The sequence below is a fragment of the Sus scrofa genome, chromosome 4 (assembly GCF_054392235.1).
Source record: "Sus scrofa isolate SSC_HxYL_T2T_F1_AM1 chromosome 4, Sscrofa_HxYL_maternal_Yorkshire_Landrace_v2.0, whole genome shotgun sequence".
NCBI classification, from domain to species: domain Eukaryota; kingdom Metazoa; phylum Chordata; class Mammalia; order Artiodactyla; family Suidae; genus Sus; species Sus scrofa.
Genome location: NC_139386.1, coordinates 45,497,391 through 45,523,092, shown reverse-complemented (window position 1 = coordinate 45,523,092; position 25,702 = coordinate 45,497,391). Strand labels below are relative to the sequence as shown.

The window sequence follows — 25,702 nt, the reverse complement described above, 5'->3', positions numbered from 1 at the left end:
GATGTTGACAACAGAGCATTAAACTAAAAGGGAGACCTATCTAAGCATGAGTTGCTCTGTGACTACATAGGGCTCAAATTCATGAAGCTGGCTCTGTCTATATATCTCCAGACCTTCTTACCCGCCGCTGTCCTCTTTAGGTTGTCACTTTCACTGGAATGTTAGGAAATACCACCAGTGATTTTGGGTCAAGAAGAACTTGCTCTTATGCCAAAGAGGGTGATGTATTCCTCATTGTTTGAGTTGTATGTGAGGCCTATTTTACTCACAGAGCCATTCTATATTTTGTAGCGGTGTTAAATTGTATTATGAGAGAAATAGGTTCTTGTGACTGATGTTACACTCAACCACCTTGCATAACAGTATTGTGGGAAAAATCTGTCTAGAACTTCAAATAACCTAATTAACCCACAAGAAATTTATGGTCTTATTTTAACAAAAATGGAAATTTATTTCTTGAAATAATATCCTACTTGGTGGGCTTTATCATATGTAGTAGAGTATCTGAAATGGGAATTCTTATAACTAATTATTTATCCACAGTCAGTAGTGTTTTCTTTAAAATATTTTTCCTGCAGTTTTAAGGTTGCTCTAACTTGTTTTCAGAAATTGTGAATAAGCATATGTTTATATTGTAGCATATCTTAGAAACAAATATTAACACAGCCTTCTGTGATGAGATTCCAACATGTATGACTTTACCTACTTCCGACTTAAGAAATTCGAGTCTAAAAATCAAATAGAGTTAATTGATCTAAGTTATTGATAGATAATAACACCCAAAAGGATTCTCAGAACTTTATGATGGTGAGAAGACGTTTGTTGAATCTGAGTTCCACTATAATGACAATAATGCAAATATCAATGTATATCCATATACTGTGAATTTTAAAAGACACACCAAGGATTCAGATAACAATTTGGAAGCCCTGGGCTAAACCTTTGTTCAGAATGGTTAAAAGGATAGTTCTGAGTATGGATGCCCTTTTGGGCATCTCATATTATCATCTCACACTATCTTTCTAGGATATTTACCTCTTGTTTTAAGGACTATGTACTTAGATTCTAAATTCAGTTTTAGAGTTATAAGTCCACATCAATTAACTTTTACTGCTGCTTTGCCTCCTTTTATTGGGCTGCACATAGTACAGTGATAGTGGATAGTTTTGCCTTGAACTGAGTACTCTGCCAGGGCCTCGATTTTCTTTCCTCTGACAGCCGCATTTTCAACAGATGGTGGTGATGTAAGGGCATTTAAAACACTCCAGAGCAAGGAGATTCACATCCTATTCAAAACATAAACCATTACGTTATGTGATGGTATACTTCTGTGATGATATACTTCCTGTATATCACCATTAAATATATCCCTGAATGCAGAAACTTAGAAGGATCTTAGGCTGCTAGTGTTTGATGGATTCATGCTCATTATTGTATAGGCTACAGATGTCATGAATGATATTAATCACCATTTTGTGGTCTCATTTTGTAAGAGAAGTTTCAATCTGTTACTTATCAAAAAATTTATTTTACTCAGGCAAGGATTTTTTTTTTTAAAGAGACTTTATTTTTTTGGGGGGGAACAGAATTAGATTTACAGGAAAAAAAATGCAAGTTAATATAGCAAGTTCCCATATACCCCACACCACACACAGTTTCCTCCATTATTAACATCTTGCCTCAGTGTGACATATTTATTATAATCAATCAACCAATATGGATACATTATTATTGATTAAAGTCTATCTTTATTCAGATTTACTTAGGTGTTTTACCTAATGTCCATTTTCTGCTCCAGAATACCATCCAGGATATCACATTACATTTAGTTGTTTCCTTATGTTCCTCTTGCTGTGAGAGTTTCACAGACTTTCCTTTTTTGATGACCTTAACAGTTTTGAGTAGTATTGGTCAGTTACATTGTAGAATGCCCTGCTAGTGGAATTAGCTATTCTTTTTCTCATGATAGGACTGGGGATACAGGAGGAAAATTGTAGAAGTGAAGTGCCATTTTCATCACATCATATCAAGTGTACATAATATCAACATGATTTATCACTGTTTGTATTAAACTTGCTCACCTGGATGAGGGAGTATTTGCCAGTTTTTTCACGGTAAAGTTATCTACTTCCCACCTTTCCATGCTGTACTCTTTGGAAGCAATTCACTAGGTACGGCCCATACTTAAGTAGTGTGGAGTCATGCTCCGCTTACTCTAGAGTGGAGTATCTACGTAAATGATGTGAAATTCTTCTGCATGGGAGATTTCAGAAAAGATATTTTTTAAGAGGAGGGAAAGAAAACTCGCATTCATTGAATGTCTCTCAGGGGCCTGTCCCCTTAGTTAGGCTATATAACTTAATTGTTGTCAGCCCCATGATACGAGTCATTACCTGAATGTTACAAAAAAGGAAGGTTGAGACTTAGAAATGTAAAATAACCTGGTGGAAATTATTTGATAATTGTAAGAATCAGACAAAGTATATACGCTACACAACTGGGTATTAAGAAGGGAAAATAGATGTTCTGTAGGCATCCTAGTTGAAAGCTGATTTCATGGGAGAATCAGTATAAGGTAGCAGTTTGAAACATAATGTACTGAGTGGAAAGGCATAAGCTCAGGTTTTAACTCAGGTTCTTACTAGCTTTGTGACTTTGGTCAAAGTTTGTAACCATTTCAGTCTTTAGAAGTCATCCAAATTTAGAAATTGTTCAGTTTTCACATGAAAAATGAGATCAGTAGCTTCACAGGAGTAGTCTAGGTATTAAGTAATTAATGCAAAGTTCTTGGTATATAGTAAATATTCAAGAAATAGCAATTGTCATCACCATTTAAAATAATAACTATGATAATTTTTGGGGAAATTAAATAACATGTTATAATTTTAGTAGCATCAACTATTTTTAATTTCAATAAATGTAATTGTAATATATAGGGTCATTTTCATTCTCCAGCATTTCCATAAATCAAGAACATTCTCAGATGTTTTCATGGAGCTTCAGATGAACAACTAACTTTTGTGTAATATGAAATGTATGGTTGGTGCTTTCTCTTTGAAGGTGCTGTGTTAATTAGGTTAATTTTTGATTGGATATGCTATGGATATGCTACATGAAAAACACATGCAAATGTTTAATTTCCAATCAAAAATGAAAATAAGCTTAGCTTTGTAGAAAATTTTCTACAGATAGTCTGACTCGATAACTTAAAGTATCTACTGAGTTAATATACATTTAGAACAATTTATCATTTTATTATTATTTAAATTTGTATTTATCATTATGAAAAAAATCTAGGGTAAAATAATTATTGAAGACTAGTTTTTGCTCTTTAAAAGAAAAGAATGATGTGGTTTTTTCAGGGACAGAAATGAATGTTTATAATGCTATTCTGTATTTGTTTTCATTTCAGTGTGAACAAAACACATTGCTCAATTCTTTATCCAATGGCAATTGCAATGGTGAGTTAGATTTAAAAAAAAAATAATTTAAGTGTTCTGGCTTGAGTATAGACTTGCGAATGAATCTTCCTTCTCCTTCTTCTCCCTCTCTACCTCCTACCTCTGCCTTCCTCCCCCTCCCTCATCTACCTCTCCCTCTGTTCTCCAACTCTTCTTCCTCCCTCCTCCAACTCTTTCCCCTCGTCCCCCTCCTCCCTTCCCTGCCTCATTCTCCTCTCCTCTTTCCCCTCTCTTCCTCCTTTTTTTCTCTCTTTTCCCTGTTACTCTCTCCTCCTCCTTCTTCTCTTCTTGCTCCCCCTCATCCTCCTAATCTCTTTCAGATGTGAATTTAAGGTGTATAAACTACAAAGGAAGTTGTAAAACTTTACTATGAGGCATTACAAATACCTGAAACACTTAGATTAATGATATGTATTTAAAATAGAAGGAAATAATGTACATTGATTAGATGCACATTGAAAAGATATCAGTTCTCAAATTTATTTATAGATATAAATTTAATCACAATTAAAATTCCAATGGTACATCTTAACAGCAATTGACAAGTTCATTTTAAATTTTGTACAGAAACTCAAGTGTCCAAGAATAGGCAAAACTGAAATATATGAACAGAGGGAGAGCATGTTTTCTTATGTATATATTAATGTATTATAAAGCTCTAATATTCAGTGCAGTGTGGTACTGGTCCAGAGATAAATGAACAGATCAACAGACAGAGTAGAGAGCACAGAGGTGAGGAAAAAATATATACATTGGTATTTGATTTGTGAGAAATGTGGTACTGCAGAGCAATGAGGAAAAACTAGTCTTGTTAATATACAATGATGAGACAATCATGTATCTATAATAAATGAAATTAGATCTCTATCCCATACCATACCCTAAATCAATACCAGGTAGATCAAAGTTCTAAGGGTGTTAGACAAAATACAAATTTAGAAAAGAATATAGGATAATATGTACAAGAAATGCAGAAAATTAAGATTCAACCTTACTAGATTATTATCAAGAGTTTTTGTTTACCAAAAGGCAGCATATAAAGCATGAAAAGATAAGCCAGAGTAAAAGAAGACAGATGTGGCATATAAAATAGAGAAAGAATAGTACTCCTAAGCACATCAAGGATTGAAAAAAGGAAAATCACTTTAGAAAAATGGTCAAAAGACATGAACAAATAGAGACATTTTTCAAACATATGAGAATATGGCTAAATTCACTGCTGTTATTCATAATAATTATTGGTAAAAGGTAGATTAAATCCAAAATAAATAACAAAATATAATGTGTGTGTGTATATATAATTTATATATATATATATATATATATATATATATATATATATAAATTGATACTTTTTAAAGTGTGACAATACCAAGGGTTGGTGAGGATATACAGCAAGGAGAAGTCTCTCACAATACTAGTTGGAGTGAAAACTGTTACAAGCACCTTGGAAAACAGTTTGGCAATATTGTATAAAGTTGAAGCTACCTATACCCTATGGACAGCAATTCCACACCTAGTTATACATCCTAGCAAGTTACGTAAACAATCATGTTCACATAAAATTGTTTGTAGCTATTTAAACCTAGAAACAGCTCATATTTCAAAAGACAAGTAGCAGGTAAGTATAACTTTGGCATATTTATACGTTTAAATTTTTATTTGATATATTTATTATATGGATACTTATACAATAATAAAAATTAGATGAGTCATAAACATAATTGGGCAAAAATAAAAAGAAAAAGGAAAACATATTGTAAAATTCAGATTCCATTATATAAACATAAAAACACAGCAAAAGCTGACATATTTATTTTTTTACTTCTAAAGACAATTAAAAAGAATCTCTCAATATTTGTATTTGGAAACATATACAAGATTGTTCATAGTAGCTTTATTTATAACTCCCCCAAATGCAGAAACCACTAAAATATCTATTAACAGTAGAGTGGAGGAGTTCCCCTTGTGGTTCAGAGGGTTATGGACCCAGCTAGTATCCATGAGGATGCTAGTTCAATCCCTGGCTTCAGCTCACTGGGTTAGGGATCCTGCATTGCTATGAACTGTGGTGTAGGTCATAGATGCAGCTTGGATCCTGCCTTGCTGTGGCTGTGTCATAGGCAGAAATCTGCAGCTCTAATTTGAGCCTTTGCCTAGAAGCTTCCATATGCTGCAGGTGCAGCCCTACAAAGAAAAAAACAAAACAAAACAAGAACAACAGTAGAGTGGATAAAGAACATGTGGAGTGTTTATATAGATATGTATTATAATAAATACATGTTAAATCTATTATGTTATTTTATGTAATGTATTCTAAATAAATGCACAACATATAGAATTATATGATAGAATAAAATAAATGCTATATAAATATATGAATTAATTGCATGACCCATGCCAACATGGATGCACTTCAGATATTAGCTCCTCTGGTCTTACCTGATTTTTTTGTGGCAAATTTACTTCCTCCTACCTTGCGGTCCCAAAGAACATTAGTATAATGCTGGTATAGTACTTATTTAAAGATCATTTCTTGAGGGTCTTACTCTTCTGCTAATCTGGAAACTTTTATGGGCGTTCTCACTACTACATCACTAGATCAGGCCTGCTATGTCCAGAAGAGTAGCTGATGGGTGTGGTCACCTTTGCTATATCCTTGTGAAAACTTTGGCACCCAGTGGCCTTTTTATAGTAGTCAGGACTGTTTGACCAGAATATTTTTCTGGCATCCTCTTTCTCTTCTCTCTTTTAATGCTCAAAGGGTCTTGGGTTCTCTTATCTCTCCCTCTTGTCCAGGGTCACCATCCTGGTCTCACCTCCCTATGTTTTAAATACTAAGGTTATGCTTACTGCTCATGTTCTTTATTTCCTTCTCTCAATTTAATTACTAAGACCAATAATTATTGGTTTTATTGCCTTTACATTTTCACTTTTGTGATTCTGATTCTGTCTCTAACTGTATTCAAAATGAATTAGTATGACTTTCATGTTTTTTTTCTGCTATGAGACATTGCTACATTATAGTCTTACTCCATAGATAGAAAAATACTGTTTCCTGTGCTTACATCAGACAGAACTAATCCATCAAGTCACTTGCTGCCATTCTTAGCCAAAGTAACCTGAGAATCTTCTTCAGAGGGGGCTGCAAGAAACTACTGTGAATGGTTGGTGTTGACACACAAGCTGAGATGTATTTACCATCCCAGCTTTATTCTATTCTCTGATGTAATGACAAATTAATCTTAAATCACCCCCAAAAAAAACCCCTTTCATATGCTTAAAAGATTATAAAGACTCATTTCAAAGGATCCAGTGCCCACTTCTCAGCTTGGCATCTAAAATCCTTTATTCTCAAAACTAATTTTCCTTTTACTACACATTTCACCACAAGTTCTCTATCCAAGTCAGATGAATCAGTTCATGGCCCCCTTCATCTGACTTAATCATCCTTGACTATGAGTCTTTAGTTTTATTCTTCCTTCTAGAACCATCTTTTTCTTTTTTTGCCAATCCAAATATTATACTTTATTTAAGGTTTAATAGAGAATAAGGTAAGTTGAAGGGATAACACTCTTTGGCAATCTCATTAGGTAGAAACAGAAGACAACCAGATCCAGGTGGTAGAATATACACTCAAGTTCTGCCTCGAATTTAGCATCTTCAGCTGTAGAATGGAAATCTCAGTAACATGGAGAGACTACCACCGGCTTCACTCCATCACACGTTGCCTCATATGGTTATAAAGTTGTTTTATTTGTGTATATTTTCTTCACAACTAGATTTTTAAGAGAAGCAAGTGCTTTTCATTTCCATTGTATTATCCGTCATTGTCCAGTGAACATTTGTTCAATGAATGAAAATTACAGTGCTAATATTTGTATAGCACTTCCAAGTTTTCGAAGGACATTCTTCTCAATAACTGAAATAGATAATTGGTACCTCTACTTCCATTTTCAAATAGGTAATAAGATAGTCTATTGAAGAAGAAGTTGTGGCCATAGATAAGTAACTTGCTCAAGATCTCGCAGTTAGTTAGGGACAGAAGAGGAACTTGAATCCCTGTTGAAGGCAGACATATACAGGAAGGTATACTTAATGCCATGATTTGGGAATTCTGAGCCAGATATAGTCTGCAAAGAGACAGGCAAGAGGGTGGATTGGTGCTAACCCAGAGAAAAGGAGGTGAGAGACAGTGCCACCTTCCTCTGCTTTGGTTGCAAGCTTCTGAAAATGGAGACAGAAGATGGACTTAAAAGAGGTTTCAGCATGTAATTAACACAGCTAGCACTGTTTGAGTGTTGAGGGAATGGAGAGAGAAATATAAACAATGATTTGAAGCTTTAAAACTCTCAAATTGGGATAATAGGGAATCCAGTGGGTTGCCGAAAGGAAAGGGAAGTTTATTATGAAGGATGATGAATTTAAGATACTGAGAGACAGGCATTCCTGTTGTGGCACAGTGGGTTAAGAACCCAACATAGTATCTGTGAGGATATGGGTTTGATCCCTGGCCTCACTTAGTGGGTTAAGGATCTGGTGTTGCCATTACCTGTGATGTAGTTTGTAGATATCGCTTAGATCCAGTGTTGCTGTGACTGTGATGCAGGCCTGCAGCTATAGCTCCGATTTCACCCCTAGTCCTGGAACTTCCATATATCACAGGGCGGCCATAAAAAGAAAGAAAAAAGATACTGAGAGACCATCCAGGAGACTTCTATGGGTTTTAGGAACCACTGAATAGATCTGGAAGTCCCTACAGCAAGGAGAGATATTAGCTAAGCCACGGAATAAGAAAGAGGAAAGAGAACTAGAAAAATACCTCCTCCCCAACGGTCTTAACAGAAGAGGAATATTTGATTAAAAATCAAAATATGTGTATACACTGTACAAATAATAAGATAGAAGTAATCATATTTCTCTGAATGAAAACAAAAACTGCTCAAATGTGAAGAAATATTCCATTACCATATTTAGTAGGTTGTGTTCCAGAACACTTTAGTCAATGTCTCTCTTAGTGTTACAATTTTTCAGATTCATCTCCACCACTGTCTCATCTGCTTAAATTCAAATTATCTTCTAGATCTCAGCTTACATGTCCTTTTGTTCCTTTCATTTGTGTATTAATCAATGAATGTTCTTGTTCAATTCAGCAAACATTTCTTATATTTGCTGAAAATCTAATAAGTCCTAGGTGCAATGACAGGTGTAGTATATTCAAGGATGAAGAAAGCAGGCATAGTTTCTGTCAGCATGGATCTTGAAGTCTAAAATACACTCCTCACCTTCACCTCTTCCCACCTCCATCCCATTCCCTAAATAAGCAAGTGTATTGGTTTCCTATTGCTGCTATAACAAACTGGTGCAAACTTAGTGGTTGAAAACAATACAGATTTATTATCTTATAGTTTTGGAGGACAAAGACTGAAATGAAACTTGCAGGAGAAGATCAAGGTTTTGGCAGGGCTGTATTTTTTTCCTGGAGGCTCTATGGTAGACCCTTTGTATTCCTCGCCATTTTCAGTTTCTAAAAGGGGCCATCCACATTCTGCGGCTCATGGCCCCTTCCTCCATTGTCAGACCAGCAGTGATGGCATTTTCAAATCTCTCTCTGACATCTTCTTCCATCCCCACATTTCCTTCTCTGACTCTGACTCTCCTGTCTCCCTCCCATAAAGAGGGAGACATCCTCCACCAGCACCAAAAAACCAGGGTAATCACTCCATCTCAAAATCCTTAATTCAATCAAATACAAAAAATTCCTTTTGCCATGCAAGGCAACATATTCCACAGATTATAAGGATTACGACATGGACATGATTGGGGGCCATTTTTCTGTCTACCATACCAGGTCACTCCTGTACCACCATAGCACTTTCTGCATAACTTTTCTAGTCTCTGTAATACTTAAGACTACCAGTTCAAGTGACTGGTTTCCCAGTTTGATTGTGAGTCTGTTGAAGATAGGGATCATTATCTCTTTTGTTCATCATTCTACCTGTGTTTCTTAGGGCAGTGCTTAGAGTAAGCACCCAATATGTCTATATTGACTGACCGCTTGAATGAGTGAATGAATGAGAGAGATGCTCAATGATATATGCACATATTTTTCAAAGATCGTGTTTTGGTTTGCCTAAGTATTTCTAATCTCCTTGTCTTCATGAGAAGTTAGAGATATAAATCTGTCTCTCAATAGTTACTTCATATCAACAGAAAGTGCCTTCTTTTAAAAAATTATGAGTGACTCATAGACTGTCAAGAACCTTTTGAAGTGTAAAAGAAGCACTCCTAAATTATGCAACTATGAATACTTTTTAATTAAAGGAGTTAATGAATATTCCACAGGAAGGAACTGGCTTGCACAGTCTGGAGTTAATTGCCCACCCACACCTGATGGTTAATTTCTTTCTGAAATGTTTTTTTTTTGTAGATAAAGCCTATCATTTACCACATTCCACATGGGTATAGATTAGTTGTCTCCTTTGCACATGTTCCAAGCTTACCTCATTTTGCTTAAGGCAAGATATTAGCTGTGAATTCACTTCACTCTTTTCTACAACAAAGTGATTTTTATTGCACTGGTTGATTTACTTAGAAGCTTAGAAACAAGGTTATAACCATAAAATCAGTACAATGGCAGAACTGAGAAGAGACTATATGAAAGAAAACTTCTTATTTTTGGATAGATTTTAGAAATGTCCATGGTATTTAAATTTTCATTTGAGCGAATTGACAACTTTATCATTAAGGACGTCTTTTTTAAATTACAAAAGCATCATGAATTGCTTCTCTTCAAAAAGGTTACTTATATTATTTTCCATAACTGCATGGCACAATTCTTTTGTTTTGCTTTATTGTATTTTGGTCTGAAAATGTGCATATATTTTGATTAAAGAAACAGAAAAGAGGAAACTCGGATGTAAAAATGAAAGACAAAACAAGCACACTCTGAAACAATGGAAGAAAATTTTTGTTTTGCTATTGATTAAACCCAAATATTTTCGTAGTTAACAATATATTATCACAAATTATAAAATAATGACAAGAAAATATAGAGAATGGCAAGTATAACTTACAAGTGAAATAAATGTGCGATAGGATGGAAAAAAAATAACTTGTTTTGTAAATAATGTTCTGTACCCTTTTACTATCATTTCCTAAATGACCCAATTATCAATCTCTTTGATTAAAAACATACAATTGTTTTTTCACTGGAAGTAAGCTCAGATCAACAATTAAGTTTCTTATGAACTAGGAGTGGCTTTCCTGAAGTGCTGAATCGATAAAAACTGTAAGGTCTTCTTTAACCTAAGTGAAAAAAGGACCATGATTTTTTTAGCCATGTCTGGCTGACTAAGGAATGGGGATGATAGAACTCATGCCATAAAGTCATAGTCATAGGTAATAATTTATGTAGATTCTTTCATAAAAAGCAGTGCATTGACGCTTTATAAATAGGACAATTGCTAATATTTTCAAATTGTTCTGAATATATATTGAACTATATTGACTATTACTAATGACAATTATGTTTCCTAGGGAATAAAGAATAAGGCTTATACATACACAGTTGACATGCCAAAAAGGTGTCAAAAGAACTGGTCTGAGCTGTCTTTTTAAAACATTATATACATTTTATTTTATAAAACAGATATATTCAAAAACATCTGCATAGGAACCTTCCAATTTTGAACTCAATAGCACATTGCAAATATGATTAGGGTCCTACTAAAACTTTTTATGTACAACTTTGTAAGAAAATATCTAATCCATTATATTTTTATGTATGAATTATTAAACTTTTGTAAGAAAGCTTATCTGATATTTTTTAGAGAGATTCTTATACTCTGAACATTCAATAAGATGTTTCCAAAACCGTATTAAAATGTGCTGAAGTGTCATAAAAGCTTTTCAAGGAAATACCTGCCACAAACAAATAATGAGCCAAATGTCTTGGCAACTCTTTTAATATTGACCTAGTAATTCAGTCTCTGTAACTCAAAACAAAATGGAATGAAAAGATCTATAAACTTATTAATGTAGTGCCAACCTCTGTGTGTGTGTGTTAATAAGAATATGAGATAAAAGGAATAAATATCAATCAACATTCCACTGTTCATCTTTGCTCAGGATACATATTTTTATTTTTCCTGTTACCTTAAACCCTCTCCCACAATCTCTGACAATTAGCAAGGACACATTTTTATCTAAGGCTAAAAATAAAAGCCCTTCATAGATTGAGGTAGGTTCTATCTTGAATCTTAGTCCTCCTTCTCATGGGAGAAAAAGGGAAACAGATGACACTACTGGAGTACCTAGCATTCAATAAATATTGGTTGAATGGGAGCAGGAGGGGTTTGAGATCTCAAACTATCATTAGTGTTTTAAGTAAAGCTATCCATATGATTGGAATGCTAACAACCTGTATCATTTCTGTCTTTTGGGATTACATATATCTTTTAAGACTACTTTTGCATGAAGCCACCCCTAATTGTTCCATAGAGACTTCTTTCTTATAAATCTCCATTCTTTTTCATCTTTAATCATATGTTATTTACCAGTCCCATCCTTGGTAATTAAGGATAGGCTCCTAGAAGAAAGGAATAGGATCTTGCACATTTATATCATTCACTACATTTCAAAAATTTCTTGAATGTACTCATGTGCTACAGTTATTATTTCAATTAATAAATATGAATATAGATCAAAAGATGAAACTTGGATACAAATCCTATACCTGAATACCACTTTTAAAGTACATTAAAAATTTACTTTGTAGCATTTCTCCTTTTACTAACAACATTTATTCTGTATTTTCTCCTTTTCCTAACAACAAATATTCTGTATTTTTAACTCTAAGCAGTAGTTTTTTAAAATATTCAATTTTCCCTCATACTTCCCTTCAATGCTAATTGAGATACAACCATATTTCCATTTTTCTATAGCCACTAGAGAGGAACACCATGGACATTTTTAAAAGGCAAAACTAAATTTAAATATAAAAATGTATATTTTCAGACAATTTCATAATAATTAATGAATTGATATTTATTTGAATTCCTCTACTAATTGTGGGGAATCTTAGCCCACATGATCTACTCTCAGAGCCATACCACTCCTTAGGGGGAACTCAGATGTGGTGGCCTGTCACTGTTTAGAAATATGTCATTTCATCCTAGGGAACTGTGGCCCTGAGAACAACAGTGAAAAAGAAGTCATGAACTCCTAAGAAAAACAACAACAACAACAACAAAAAAAAAAACAACCTGTCAGGTACATTCAGAGGCAGATTTACCATGAACTAAATAAGCTTAATTTTTAGGGCTGCTCACACAGAACCCTTCTAAGTCAGAGGGATAAGCTCCAGGCATGAATCTTTTCCTTCATAGGACTCAAAAATTGTACAAACTTCAGGCACCACAATACAGGACTCTACCTCTGGGCATACCCCAGAGGGAAACTGTGATATAGAAGAGTACTTTCTAGAGGCCTTGAGTCTAATCCATGGTTGGTGCTAACTTGCCAGGTATCCTTTCAGGATCATCTAAACTTGCTGAGCTCCAGTTTGTTTATCCATGACACAATACTGGTAATTAACCTATACTTCTTCCTATCTGAGTTATGTAATAATTACCTGAAATAACTGTGAATAGTCAAAAATCAGAGTTCAAAAATAATTAGTAATTAAGTGAAAAATGTAAAAATTAGAAAATCTTTAGAATTGGTTAAACATGAGGCCACTGTTAATCTTCTCAAAGTTCAACAAAATTAGCAGTGATAATCTCTAAGAATTCTCCCTAACTCAACTTTCTGTTTCTCCTACAGAAGAAACTACACAGCCCTGCCTGAATAAGTGTTCTTTAATCCTGGATTGCAGTGGATTGACCTTTTCTGACTATTCTGGAGTTTCCATGCTTGTTGAGGTATTTGCAATACTTGTGTTTGGACTAATTCCTTCCGTTTTTGTTTGTAGCAGGGAAGGCTCTCTCTCAGCTCTGGGGTCTTAACCCTGCTATCTTCAGTACTCATTGTACCCATTCTCCCCAAAGGACGTGGAACTTTATGCCTCCCACTATGGTAGATTTGTTTTCAGGAGATCCCATGAGATCAAGTTTCTGGGTATGTAGGGGGGTGGGCAGTAGGAGAGGGTAGTCCCATGGGTAGCTAGAACAAAACATAGACTTGAGGTGCAGTGGGCATAGCACATGCTGGGCAGTCAGTTCCTGGGCTTCTAGAAAAAGGGAGAAAAGTCCCTTCCATGAGCAAGTGGCCTGGTGATAGCAAGACATTTTCTTTCACATCATGGATGGGTATAATTAGATCTGAAACCATTTTCTGTCTCTGAAGTAATGCCCAGTGTGGGGGCTTTTCTCCAATCTCTCCTATGATGGTGTTTACATCTCTATATCATGATCTCCATGAGGTCTCCACAAGAAATAGAACAATTCTTGTGTTGACACTGTTATTGACCATATTGTGGAGATCTCGAAGAGTGCTATTAAATTTGTGTATATAAGGATTACCTGGGGAGCTTGCTTAGTTATTCATTTGTTTATTTATTTATTTTTTTAATTTAGGGTTTTCTTTAAAAATTAGAGTGTAGTTAATTTACAGTGTTGTGTTATAGTGATCCAGTCATACCTACATACATTCCTTTTCTCATACTGTCTTCCATCATGTTCTACCCCAAGAGAATGGATATAGTTCCCTGTGCTATACAACAGGACCTCATCGCTTATCCATTCTAAATATAATAGTTTGCATTTACCAACCCCAAACTCCCAGTCCATCCCACTCACTCCCCGCTTCCCTGGAGCTTATTTAAAATGCAGTCTTTTGATGGTAACTAGACTTATGGTGATCATTTTGAAATGTATAGAAATATTGAACCACTATGTTGTGTAATAGGAACATAGTGTTGTAGGTCAATTATACTCCAAAACGAAACAAAGAAAAAACCTCATATCAAAATAAATCAGATTTATGGTTATAGAGATGGGGGGCTGGTGGGGGAGCTGAGGGGAGGGGGAAATAGATGAAGGCAGTCAAAATGCATAAACTTCTGTTTGTAAGATAAATAAATAACTTTTTTTTACTTCTTTAATTTTGTATCTATATTAGATGATAGATTTTCACCAAACTTATTGTGATATCCATTTCATGATGCATGTAAGTCAAATCCTTATGCTGTAAACTGAGAAATTGTACAGTACTCTCAATTATAACTCACTAAAACTGGAAGAAAAAAAATGCAGTCTTCTGAGTCCTGGTTCTGGCCCAGGAATCTTCATTTTAGACAACCATAGATTGTCCAAGAATCATGTTTTGAGAAACACTATACTAGGAGTGCCCTTTTACTGAGAAAAGCCAGCATGCATATTTTTATTTAATTGTAGTTAAATTTTGTTTTTGAACATACTCTGGTATTTATTAGCTGCACTCTCTAGCTATTGCAAGACAGGACTTAGAGTTAGCAAAGAGGAGGAAGTGTTTACCTATTCCCACTAAGTTTAGGACTTAAGGTTGAAAAGTCTGAGGAATTCAAATAATTTAGGTATTGGGAATGCTGTAAAAGAACTTTAAAAAATTCATCTTAATGGTCTTAAAATACTCTGCAATAGAATGAAGGAATATGTCAGATGGTGCATTTTATTTTTATTTTTTATTTTAATTTAGTTTTTACTTTCGTCTTTTTATGGCCACACCTGTGGCATATTGAAGTTCCCAGGCTAGGGGTCCATTCAGAGCTATAGCCGCTAACCTATATGGCAGAGCCACAGCAATGCTGGATCAGAGCCATGTCTAAGACCTATACCACAGCTCATGGCAATGCTGGATTTTTTTTTTTAATAAAAATTATTTTTTCTGTAATATTTTATTAAATAAATGTGCTTTGTCTCAAAAATAATTACAGTGAACAGTGAACACGTAAGTAGATAAACTACTATTTAATAACTACAAAACATTATTTTAAAATCTTGCATATGTTATTTTAGAGATTTTTAAAAAACAAATATTTGTAAAGTTAAATCATTACAAATAATATTTAAGAGGTATTTTTTTAACATATTAGGACTTATTTCCCATGTACTTGTTTGTACTCTGTGTATACCATTATTTTATTTTTTTAATCGTTATTTCCCCAATACAATTTTTTGTTCTACTGTACAGCATGGTGACCCAGTTACACATACATGTACACATTCCATTTTCTCACGTTATCATGCTCCATCATAAGTGAGTAGACATAGTTCCCAGGGCTACAGTAGGATCTCATTGCTAATCCATTCCAAAGGTAATAGTTTGCATCTATTAACCACAAGCTCCCAATCTACCCCACTCCCTCCACCTCTCCCTCCCCCTTGGCAACCACAGGTCTATTCTCCAAGTGCATGATTTTCTTTTCTGTGCAAATATTCCTTTGTGCCTTTTATTAGATTCCAGATATAAGTGGTATCATATGGTATTTGTCTTTCTCTTTCTGACTTACTTCACTCACTGTGAGAGTCTCTAGTTCCATCCTTGTTGTTAAAAATGGCATTATTTTGTGCTCTGTTATGGCTGAGTAGTATTCCATTGTGTACATATACCACTTCTTCCTAATCCAGTCATCTGTCGATGGACATTTGGGTTGTTTCCATGTCTTGGCCATTGTGAATAGTGCTGCAATGAACATGCGGGTGCATGTGTCTTTTTTTAAGGAAAGTTTTTTCTGGATATATGCCCAAGAGTGGGACTGCTGGGTCATATGGTAGTTATATGTATAGATTTCTAATGTACCTCCATACCGTTCTCCATAGTGGTTGTACCAGCTTACATTCCCACCAACAGTGCAGGAGAGTTCCCTTTTCTCCACATCTTCTTCAGCATTTGCTATTTGTGGACTTATTAAAAATTTATATGGAACCACAAAAGACCCAGAATTACCAAAATAATTCTGAAGAACAAAAACCAAGCAGGAGGCATAACTCTCCCAGACTTTAGGCAATATTACAAAGCCACAGTCATCAAGACAGTGTGGTACTGGTACCAAAACAGACACATAGACCAATGGAACAGAATAAAGAACCCAGAAATAAACCCAGACACTTATGGTCAATTAATCCTTGACAAAGGAGGCGAGAGCATAAAATGTGAAAAAGACACTTTATTCAGCAAGAATTGCTGGGAAACCTGGACAACTGCATGCAAATCAAAGAAACTAGAACACACCCTCACACTATGCACGAAAATAAACTCAAAATGGCTGGAAGACTTAAATATAAGACAAGACACCATCAAACTTCTGCAAGAGAACATATGCAAAACATTCTCTAACATCAACCTTATGAATATTTTCTCAGGTCAGTCTCCCAAAGCAATAGAAATTAGAGCAAAAATAAACCCATGGGACCTCATCAAACTGACAAGCTTTTGCACAGCAAAGGAAACCAAAAAGAAAACAAAAAGACAATTTACAGAATGGGAGAAAATAGTTTCAAATTATGCAATGGACAAGGGCTTAATCTCTAGAATATACAAGCAACTTATACAACTCAACAGCAAAAAAGCCAACAACCAAATTGAAAAATGGGCAAATAGACATTTTTCTAAGGAAGATGTACAGATGGCCAACAAGCACATGAAAAAATGCTCAGCATCACTGATTGTTAGAGAAATGCAAATCGAAACTACCATGAGATACCACCTCACACCAGTCAGAATAGCTATCATTAATAAGTTCATAACTCTGGATTCTTAAACCCACTGAGCAAGGCCAGGGATCAAACCTGTGTCTTCGCGACTACTAGTCAGATTCATTTTTGCTGAGCTATGATGGGAACTCCTGCATTTTATTTTTAATTTAGTAGAAAGTGGCGTTTGCCTTTGCCCTGGTGTTTTTCATCTGTATATACAAAGTAGTTGTTTTGTATCAATTTGCTCTTTTAATTTCCTTATTACTATTTCATTTATTTCATCTTGGTTACAGTAAATGATATGTTAAGAACATAGACTTTAAAGATAAACCAAACCTGGATCTAAATCTTAGCTATATAACTAACTCTGGGATCTGGACTTAAGTATTTGTTTGTTTTCCTATAAATTGGGAGCAGAAATAGTCCATCAAGTTGTTGTGAAGCACATTACTGAGTTTTTAGAAGTTAGTAAGTAGTCAATAATGCTAGCTTATATTATTCTCATTTTGTGAAAGTCATTTCTTAAAATAATATCATTGTAAAGAATACTATTTCTTAGTTCCTGTCACCATGAAAGAGGACCAGAGTAAAGAGTCACAGAGTCTCTTCGGCCATGAATGTCTTCCTGCTTCCTAGTAACACCTGGGTTATTTTCTTAGTCCCTTTGGTATAAGGAACACTCTCCTAAGACTTATATGTTGAAGAAAAAGGAGTGAGTTCTATTTATTCGTCTACTTAGGACACTGGAGAGGTCAGGGATATAGAACATGTTTATCAGCATCAACAAACCACCTTTAGCAATATGTTTATGCTTCACAGAGCTTAAAAAGTAAAGCACTGACAGATTATTTTGAATTGTCATCTTGACTTACAAAAACAGGAACCATTTATTCAATGGCAAAGTCTCAGTCCATGTATTAGTTATTCTGTTTATTGATTTGCTTGTTTATTTATGTCCAGAGTGATACATCTTCTATTATTCCATAGTTCTTCTACCATAGAGAGAACTCCTCATTGCTGGAAAAAATGTAAGGGACATTTTTGGATACAGCAATGCATACTCTTAGAATGTTTGAAAATGCAGCTTTCTCAACTTTATGTGTAAGATGAATAACTATTATGTAACCAAATCTATCCTATTATTACTAAAACTTCTAGATTTGCTTTTACTCACCTTGGTCTGGGCAAATTTAAGATGAGGGCCTTCAGTATGGTTGTTACCATTTGCGATTTTCTAGAATTTAAACCAGGCAAGACCTTGCGTAAACCAAGAAAATTAGTTAGGATCTCTCATCTTGATGGACTTTAAAAATGAAAGATGGATTGTCTTCAATTTAGTGAAGTTCTTATAAGGCCCATGGATGGGGTTTAGAGAATCTGTGAATACATACAAATTGTTGCCAAATATTAAAGTAAGCAATAGGTTTGCAAATTTCATCATATTCACAAATTGACTTCCAATAAAAGACTTTTGAGCAATTTTATATCATTCTTATACGGAAGGGAAGGTGATGTTGTTATTTTTATTAAATTAAGTGAAAAATGTAAGAAGCAGCCAAACTTAGTTACATAAAAATGTAAATGCCCTGCTGCTTTCATCTTCCTTTGCTAAGACCTTCACTTTTAGAAGCAGGCAGGAGTATTCCTGACTGTGTTACAATGCCTCCCCCTGGTGGTCTGACATCATAATCATTAGCTTTTTTTTTTTTTTTTTTAATAAAAATTCTGTCTTCCTGTCAGCTACCCTGAAATAACTACGGGTCTACTGTTTTCATTCTTTCAGGTTTATATGGACTGTAAGAGCAAGAGTGTGGATGTATTATTAGTCCATTGCACAGGTAAGGAAGTATCGTTGGCTAACATTGAACATGATCCTTCTGCTGTTCCATGTATCCTTATATCACATGTGCTTGCTTTCTTGTAGCTTCCTTGATTAAAGCAATGAAATACTGTGGAAACCTAGATTCAGAGAAACCAATTTTTTTTGAATCAGTATCTACTGCAGTAAGTAACATTTGCTCAAATAAGGTGAGTTGAACAATTTGGCCTGCAGGAATTATAAGAAAATTGGAATGTAGAATCAAGGGCTTTGCATTTTTTATATTAGCCACTGACATCTAAAAACCTATTAAAATGGGGCCCCTACTACAAGTAAAGAATTTTTCCACTCCTTTTTTTTGGACAAGTTATGAATATTGTTTAATAATTTGGATCTTCTAACAATATCACTGCTTAGAGGATTTGGTGATCAACTATTAGGTGCAAACTGGTTGCTTATAAAATAAATATGTCTTAGAGGATCCAGTATCTTGGGAATTCGAATCTACCTCTGTCAAATGCAAAAACTCTACATCAAACTTTAGAGTTTTTTTCTGTTTTGATGGATACTCTAAGCTCATATTGACATCTTTGGAAATGCTATTTGCAGAGCCAAGCACTCCCATGATCTGAAGTGTCAGAGTTATCTTCCAATACTTTTAGTTTGAGAACTGTTCCTAGAGCTTTTATTTCCCGCAATTTTTCTTGGACTTTGAATTGTTTCACCTTTCCTTATATCCACCACAGCATTTGTTGCTTCCCTAGGTCACCCCTAAAATGTGCAATCAGAACAGTATGTATTTATAGAATAATAATAATGATACTATTTTTATTATTACTACCACTATTATATACCTAACATTCATTGAGTGCTCATTTTGTTCCAAGAATATGCTAAGAGCTTTACGTATATTACTTCACTAAATTTGCTACAACATTATGAGGTAGAGGGTATCATTTAACCTATTTTTAGAAATGAGGAAACTGAGGTCCAGGGGAGTTACACCATTTGTAAGCGGTAGAGCCAAAGTCAGCAGTCTGACCTTGGATGTAGAGTTTTAAACTTCTATGCTTGATGACTCAGATAGTGTCCATTTTCTTGGCTTGGCTGGACAGCGTGCTTCAGTTACTACTGTTCTCTGACTATGGTATCAACTTAAGAGTCAAGTCAGTGCTAATTTCTTCCCCTTCTATTTCAGAATTTGAGCAAATTCAGTGACCACAGTGAAATCTGAGACTCTTTTGCTGCAGTACAGCTATTTTCTTTAGCAACTGCCCAGAAGAGGCCACACCCAAGCATTTTGCATAACAACCTTTTTTGTTGTTTAAATTCTACAAATGACCTCTATGACAAGTGTGATGCAATTTAGTAAACACATAATCACTGGTCAAGGTTTGCCAACAATTTTATCTAATCTTCGTTAGTGAGCACATTCACTTTATAGGTTATTACATTGTTATTTTATAAAAATCAGTATCATTTAGTTTTAGCGTACTGAAAGTTAAACATGAATTTATTTCCTTTTTAATACCACTTTATCTTCTGTTGTTTTGATTCAGTTTTTTTGTAAGTTAATTTGTAAAACTGAGAAATACTTTATCATGTAATAAGATATTTAGAACATTTGCAAGCCACTTGTAAAAATCCAGAATCATCTGTAACTAATATATAAAAACAACTTAGCAAGTGTGCCAGTCCTCTACCAAGAAAGCCATTAAACATCAATAAGATTAAATGTTATTTCATGCAATAAGATAAGTAATTTACAGAAAATAAGTCAAAAACAAATGATAAACTAGAAACCATTGTTCTCCATACCTTTCCATGTATGGAAGTCTTCAGGAATGTTTTTAAGGTATCCCCAGAGAAACCAAGATTTTGACATTAGTCTGCTTTGGTGTGAATACTAAAAATGCTTAGGATCTTCAGATCTTGTAACCCTAATTTCCACATCACCATCCTATAGAAATCTCTGTTTTCAGCTTAAGTTTTGTTGGAACCAGAGAATGTGGAAGTTGCACATTTTATAATTTTTCAGAAATATGATATTTACATGAAAAAATATCACCAGCAGAAGAGCTTTGTGATATTCAAATATAGGATTAACTGTAGTAGTTTGATACTTTCCTATTTCAGACAGATAGTTAATATAGCATATTTATCTCTATATAGATAGATAGATCTCTATAGATAGATAGATCTCCATAGTATGCTTTAATTTTTCTTTTGTTAGAGGAGATCTTGGATAAGTGATTATCTGTAAATCCATGAAACAACATGGTATTTGGCAAGCTCCACAGGCAGGCTGACTTGTGTAAGTTATTGTTTTCATGTTTTTACATATATTTTCAATCGCATATGATTATGCAGTTTCATATTTTCATCTAGCAATTTGAAAATCTCAAACAAACCTATGATCAAATCCCATTTAGGTATAGATACATGTTTTGTTTTAAGGCATTTTAACTGTTCTAGAAATTACCAGTTAACAAAAAGCCAAGTACTTTAAAGTGAGTTTAGGAATAGTTTGAAAACAAAATTAAAAGACTGGTAATTTATGTGTTTTTTGGACATCTGTATGAGTAAATTCTAATGTTTGCCAAGTGATGTAAGAGTCCCTAGCAAATGTGTGGTAGACATTCATATAACCTTTATTTTTACCATTAAATTTTAGCTAAACAGTGTAATAAAATGAAAGGGGAATAAGAAATATTTCAAATTCTCACAACTTATTTAGTCATTTCGATTTCGATTGTATGAACTCAAAAAAAAAAAAAAAGTGTTTTTTTCACAGGAGGCCTCAAGCTCTTCATCATTAATTTGTATTAAAATGAGTGAGGCCAACCTTCATTCCCATCAAATACTGTTCCAAGAAAAGGCAGAGGTAATAATTGGAAGTAAAATTTCCTTAAAGAAAGGAATTTAACTCTACCTTGTCTGATTAAATTATTCCCATGGTGGATGGGGCAACATTTATCATCTCTAATCCACCGGCCATTGGCACATAAACATGAGTCAAGGGAAGTTAAGAAAGAGAATATATATTTTGCTATGTATAAATTTGTGTATCACTGCACAGCTTTGGCCTATTGTTAAATTCATGCACTGTAGACATTTTCTAATTTGTTAGAGATTATGAACTGTAGATGGCATTAAAATCACTACAGTTAATAAATGGATAGTTTCTTTGATTTTATTATCAAAGCTGACACAGTTGTCTAAGAAGATGTATTTAAATGCATTTCAGTGTTTATAGTAGAAGTTTAATGGATAAAACTTCAAAGCCAATAAATTTAACGTCAAATGCTACCATTATTTTCAATGTAAAGGAAGACCAAAACATGTACCAAAGTAATCCTCAGTTCTAGGGTTTCCTCCCTTTATTCTGAATACTAAGGTTGCAATGATTGTTGATCTGGAGGAGCTCCCTGGAATTGAGTTCTGAGGGGCTCAATAGCTGAATATGCGTTTCAGATACACAAATTCTAAAGCACGAATGTTTATTTCAAAGCAGATATTAACACAAAACTATAACAGAGTCCTGATGGTAGAATGTTTCTAGTCATGATGAATTATTTTAATGAGATTACCTTATTTTTGTATATGATAAACTATTTCCATGTTACTATGGTAAAATAAAATTGGGAATTATTAAAACTGACCTATAAGAGTGTTAAGGACTTAATAGAGTGGCATATACAAATTAACCATAGATCATTAACAATAAATCTCCAGGAAAATACTGTTAACATTACATTTATTCAAATTAAATGTCCTTAAATTTTACCATTTGTCTTTCATTTTAAAGGTTATTTGTCCCTGATTATATGCAAGTGTTATGAAGTCTAACTTGAACTACTTTGTAATAATTTATTTGGCAGATGTCTGTTGTATAAATACATAATGTAATGAGGAAAGAGATCTCTCTATTTCAGTGAAAACACTAATATGTTAATACCCTGTATGGATGATGTTTGACATTTAGTAGTTCCCAAAATATATTAGTATGTTTTTGAAATGCCTAAAAATGCACATTCTGGATTCTGTGAGATGATGGTCTAATTCAGTACAGAATTTTTCTTTGTCAATGATTTTGATGCCAGATTTTAAATAGGGACTTAAGTGAGGCTTGCACAATCCAAAGACTTTTATTTAAAAATTATATAGTCTAAGAGGCCACACTTATATTTTTATACTTTTCAATGCTTTTAATTATCTTTTAAGTAATCCTTTGTATTGACTCAGCATATAACAACCAATTTACATGGAAATAAACTGAAGTATGATAACTACTATGTTTAAATGGATTTGTGTCCATTATTTCAAAGTATTTACTCTCATATAAAGCAAATAACACTACTTTTTAGATTGGCCACAGAATATTATGTGATGAAAATTCCTGGAAGTGTCTAATACTCTTTGTAACCTGTTTTTACAAAATTTCAACATAAAATTGTGAGGTATTGTTTTCAATTTATGGGAGGTTAATAAGGGGACTTTGTGCTTGAAAGACTACATTTGCAGTCCCTTTTCATCAGGTTTAAATACTTTTTGTTCTAATCTTAATATGTAATTTAAGTTTTTTATATGGGTTCTTCATTTATACACTGTGGTTTGTCTTCCCTGAGTTTCTAGGCTGAGTTCAACTTTCTCCAGCATTTAAAAGGTTACTGCTCCAGGGACAAGAACACAAGGTGCTCTTCTAGGTGTTGGAGGTATAGCAGTGAATAAAGAAAAAAAAGTCTCTGCCCTCATGGAGCTTACGTTCTAGCAAGGGAAGACAAAATAAATGGGATAAATTTTAAATATATTTATTATAAGTTAAATGATAATATGTGCTAAGAATAGGAATAAATTAAGGAAAGAGGATAAAAATATGGAAGAAATTAGGTGTTGTGTCCCAAGAAAGGATGGCAGGAATGGTGGCCAATGAGGATGTCTTAGTAAGTTCAGGCTACCCTAATAAAATACCACTGACTGGAGAGCTTACACAATAGACATTTATGTTTCTCAAAGTTTTATAGGCTGGGAAATCAAGGTGGCAGCTGATTCAGTTTCTGTTGAGAGCTTTTTTCCAGCTTGTAGACAGTTGCTTTCTTCCTGTGTCTTCACATGGTGCAAAGAGTGAGAGTGCATTCTGGTATCTCTTCTAAAGGATCCTATAATCCTATAAGCTTAGGGCTTCACCTTTATGACCTTATTTAACTTTAATTTCTTCCCTATACACTCAGTCTCCAAATACAGACACATTGGGGTGTTAGGGCTTTAGTGAATGAATTTTAGGGAGCCACAAGTCTGTAGTAGGGGGTCACAAATTTCTTATACACTAAAAAAGTGCCTTTTTTATTTCTGAAAAATAGGTTTACTGGAATTTTATTTATATTTAACATAATAAATAATTTTATTTATGTTTAACACATATTTTGCATCAAAAACTTGATAGGAGTTCCTGTCATGGCTTAGTGGTTAATGAATCCAACTAGGAACCATGAGGTTGTGGATTTGATCCCTGGCCTTGCTCAATGGGTTAAGGATCCGGCTTTGCTGTGGCTCTGGTGTAGGCAAGCGGTTACAGTTTGGATTCGACCCCTAGACTGGGAACCTCCATATGATGTGGGAGCGGCCCAAGAAATGGCAAAAAGACAAAAAAAAGACATTTTAATTGTGACCTCTCTAGGGACAGTAGGTTAGCATAGACATTACCAGCCATACCTGGCTACTCAGTTGAAATTCTGGCCATGACACATAGTGAAGTGGTCAGGAATGGGTTTGCAGTATACCATAGTTATTCAGAAGCTGAGACATCATATTCCAGTGATAGGTTCTAATGATTAGTCATCCAGTTAAGAGGATAGTTTGCTTTCCTTTATCTGATTGTTTTAAAGAAAATAACACAGAGACATGCTTAATTCTACCAATTGTCACAGAGACAGGTGCAAAACAGAGTCCTAATGCTAACTGTAGTGAAAGCTTTCTACATTTTTGGTTTCTTTTTGGTTGGTTGTTTTTTAAGGACAATACTAGGTTACTACAAATTAGCTAAGTGGGCTGAAATTATGTCTTTCAGAGTGTTCATTATATAAACATCTTCACTCATTTTATGTTGATTCATCAATGGGAAGGTCATTTTGGTCAAACATTTCTTTTCTGTCCTAAATAATAAAGATCACTCTCTCTACTAAGTATAGAAACCTGCGTAGTATTTTTTTCTTCTTGGAGCCTCTTGATTTTATGGCCACATTTAGAAATTGGCTCATGAATAAGTCTGGTAAGAATTTATACCATAAAAATGGTTGTTGCATTAAAAAATAAAATACTTCAGTAATAAAATAAAATGAAACTAGAATTGTGTCTTTATTTCTTTTATTTATAGAGCTGCCTTATTTTCTTGGTTTTGAAGTATTTTCTGGCTTTGTGAGATCAGAAAAGTGAGGAAAGACAAGACTCTTTTAGATTGCAAAGAATTTTCCAAATCAACTTTGTATTTAACATCTTTGCTTCTACATTTCCTTAAACCTTAATTTATATCCTGGAGAGCTCCCAAGCTTATACACTCCCTATTTTTTATTTAAATTTGTAGTAAGGGATCTCTTGTTTACATAAAAGTGCCTTTTCTTAAGCTAATGGAGCCTGAGAAAGTGCCTGGGCACTGGATGGTTTTGGGAGGCAGAAGAAAGACTGAAGATAAGGGCAGTTTTACAGAAGGTAGTGAGTAGATGAGGAAGAGCTTGGTTGGTATGATTTAC

The 25,702-nt window shown here is 34.3% G+C and overlaps 1 protein-coding gene across 10 annotated transcripts in view; it reads left to right on the top strand.

The window, feature by feature from the left end:
• The window catches only part of SLC26A7 (solute carrier family 26 member 7), a 179,862-nt gene extending 156,603 nt beyond the window's left edge, over positions 1–23,259 (top strand). For all 10 annotated transcript variants that reach the window (XM_085021081.1, XM_085021078.1, XM_085021076.1 and 7 more), the window contains 5 exons: positions 3,413–3,461; positions 13,287–13,384; positions 18,921–18,975; positions 19,062–19,165; positions 20,155–23,259. In XM_085021081.1, the coding sequence (XP_084877207.1) occupies positions 3,413–3,461; positions 13,287–13,384; positions 18,921–18,975; positions 19,062–19,165; positions 20,155–20,190 (342 nt within the window). In that variant the 3' untranslated portion in view covers positions 20,191–23,259. The remainder of the gene's footprint in view (positions 1–3,412; positions 3,462–13,286; positions 13,385–18,920; positions 18,976–19,061; positions 19,166–20,154) is intronic.
• The last annotated feature ends 2,443 nt before the right edge of the window (positions 23,260–25,702 follow it).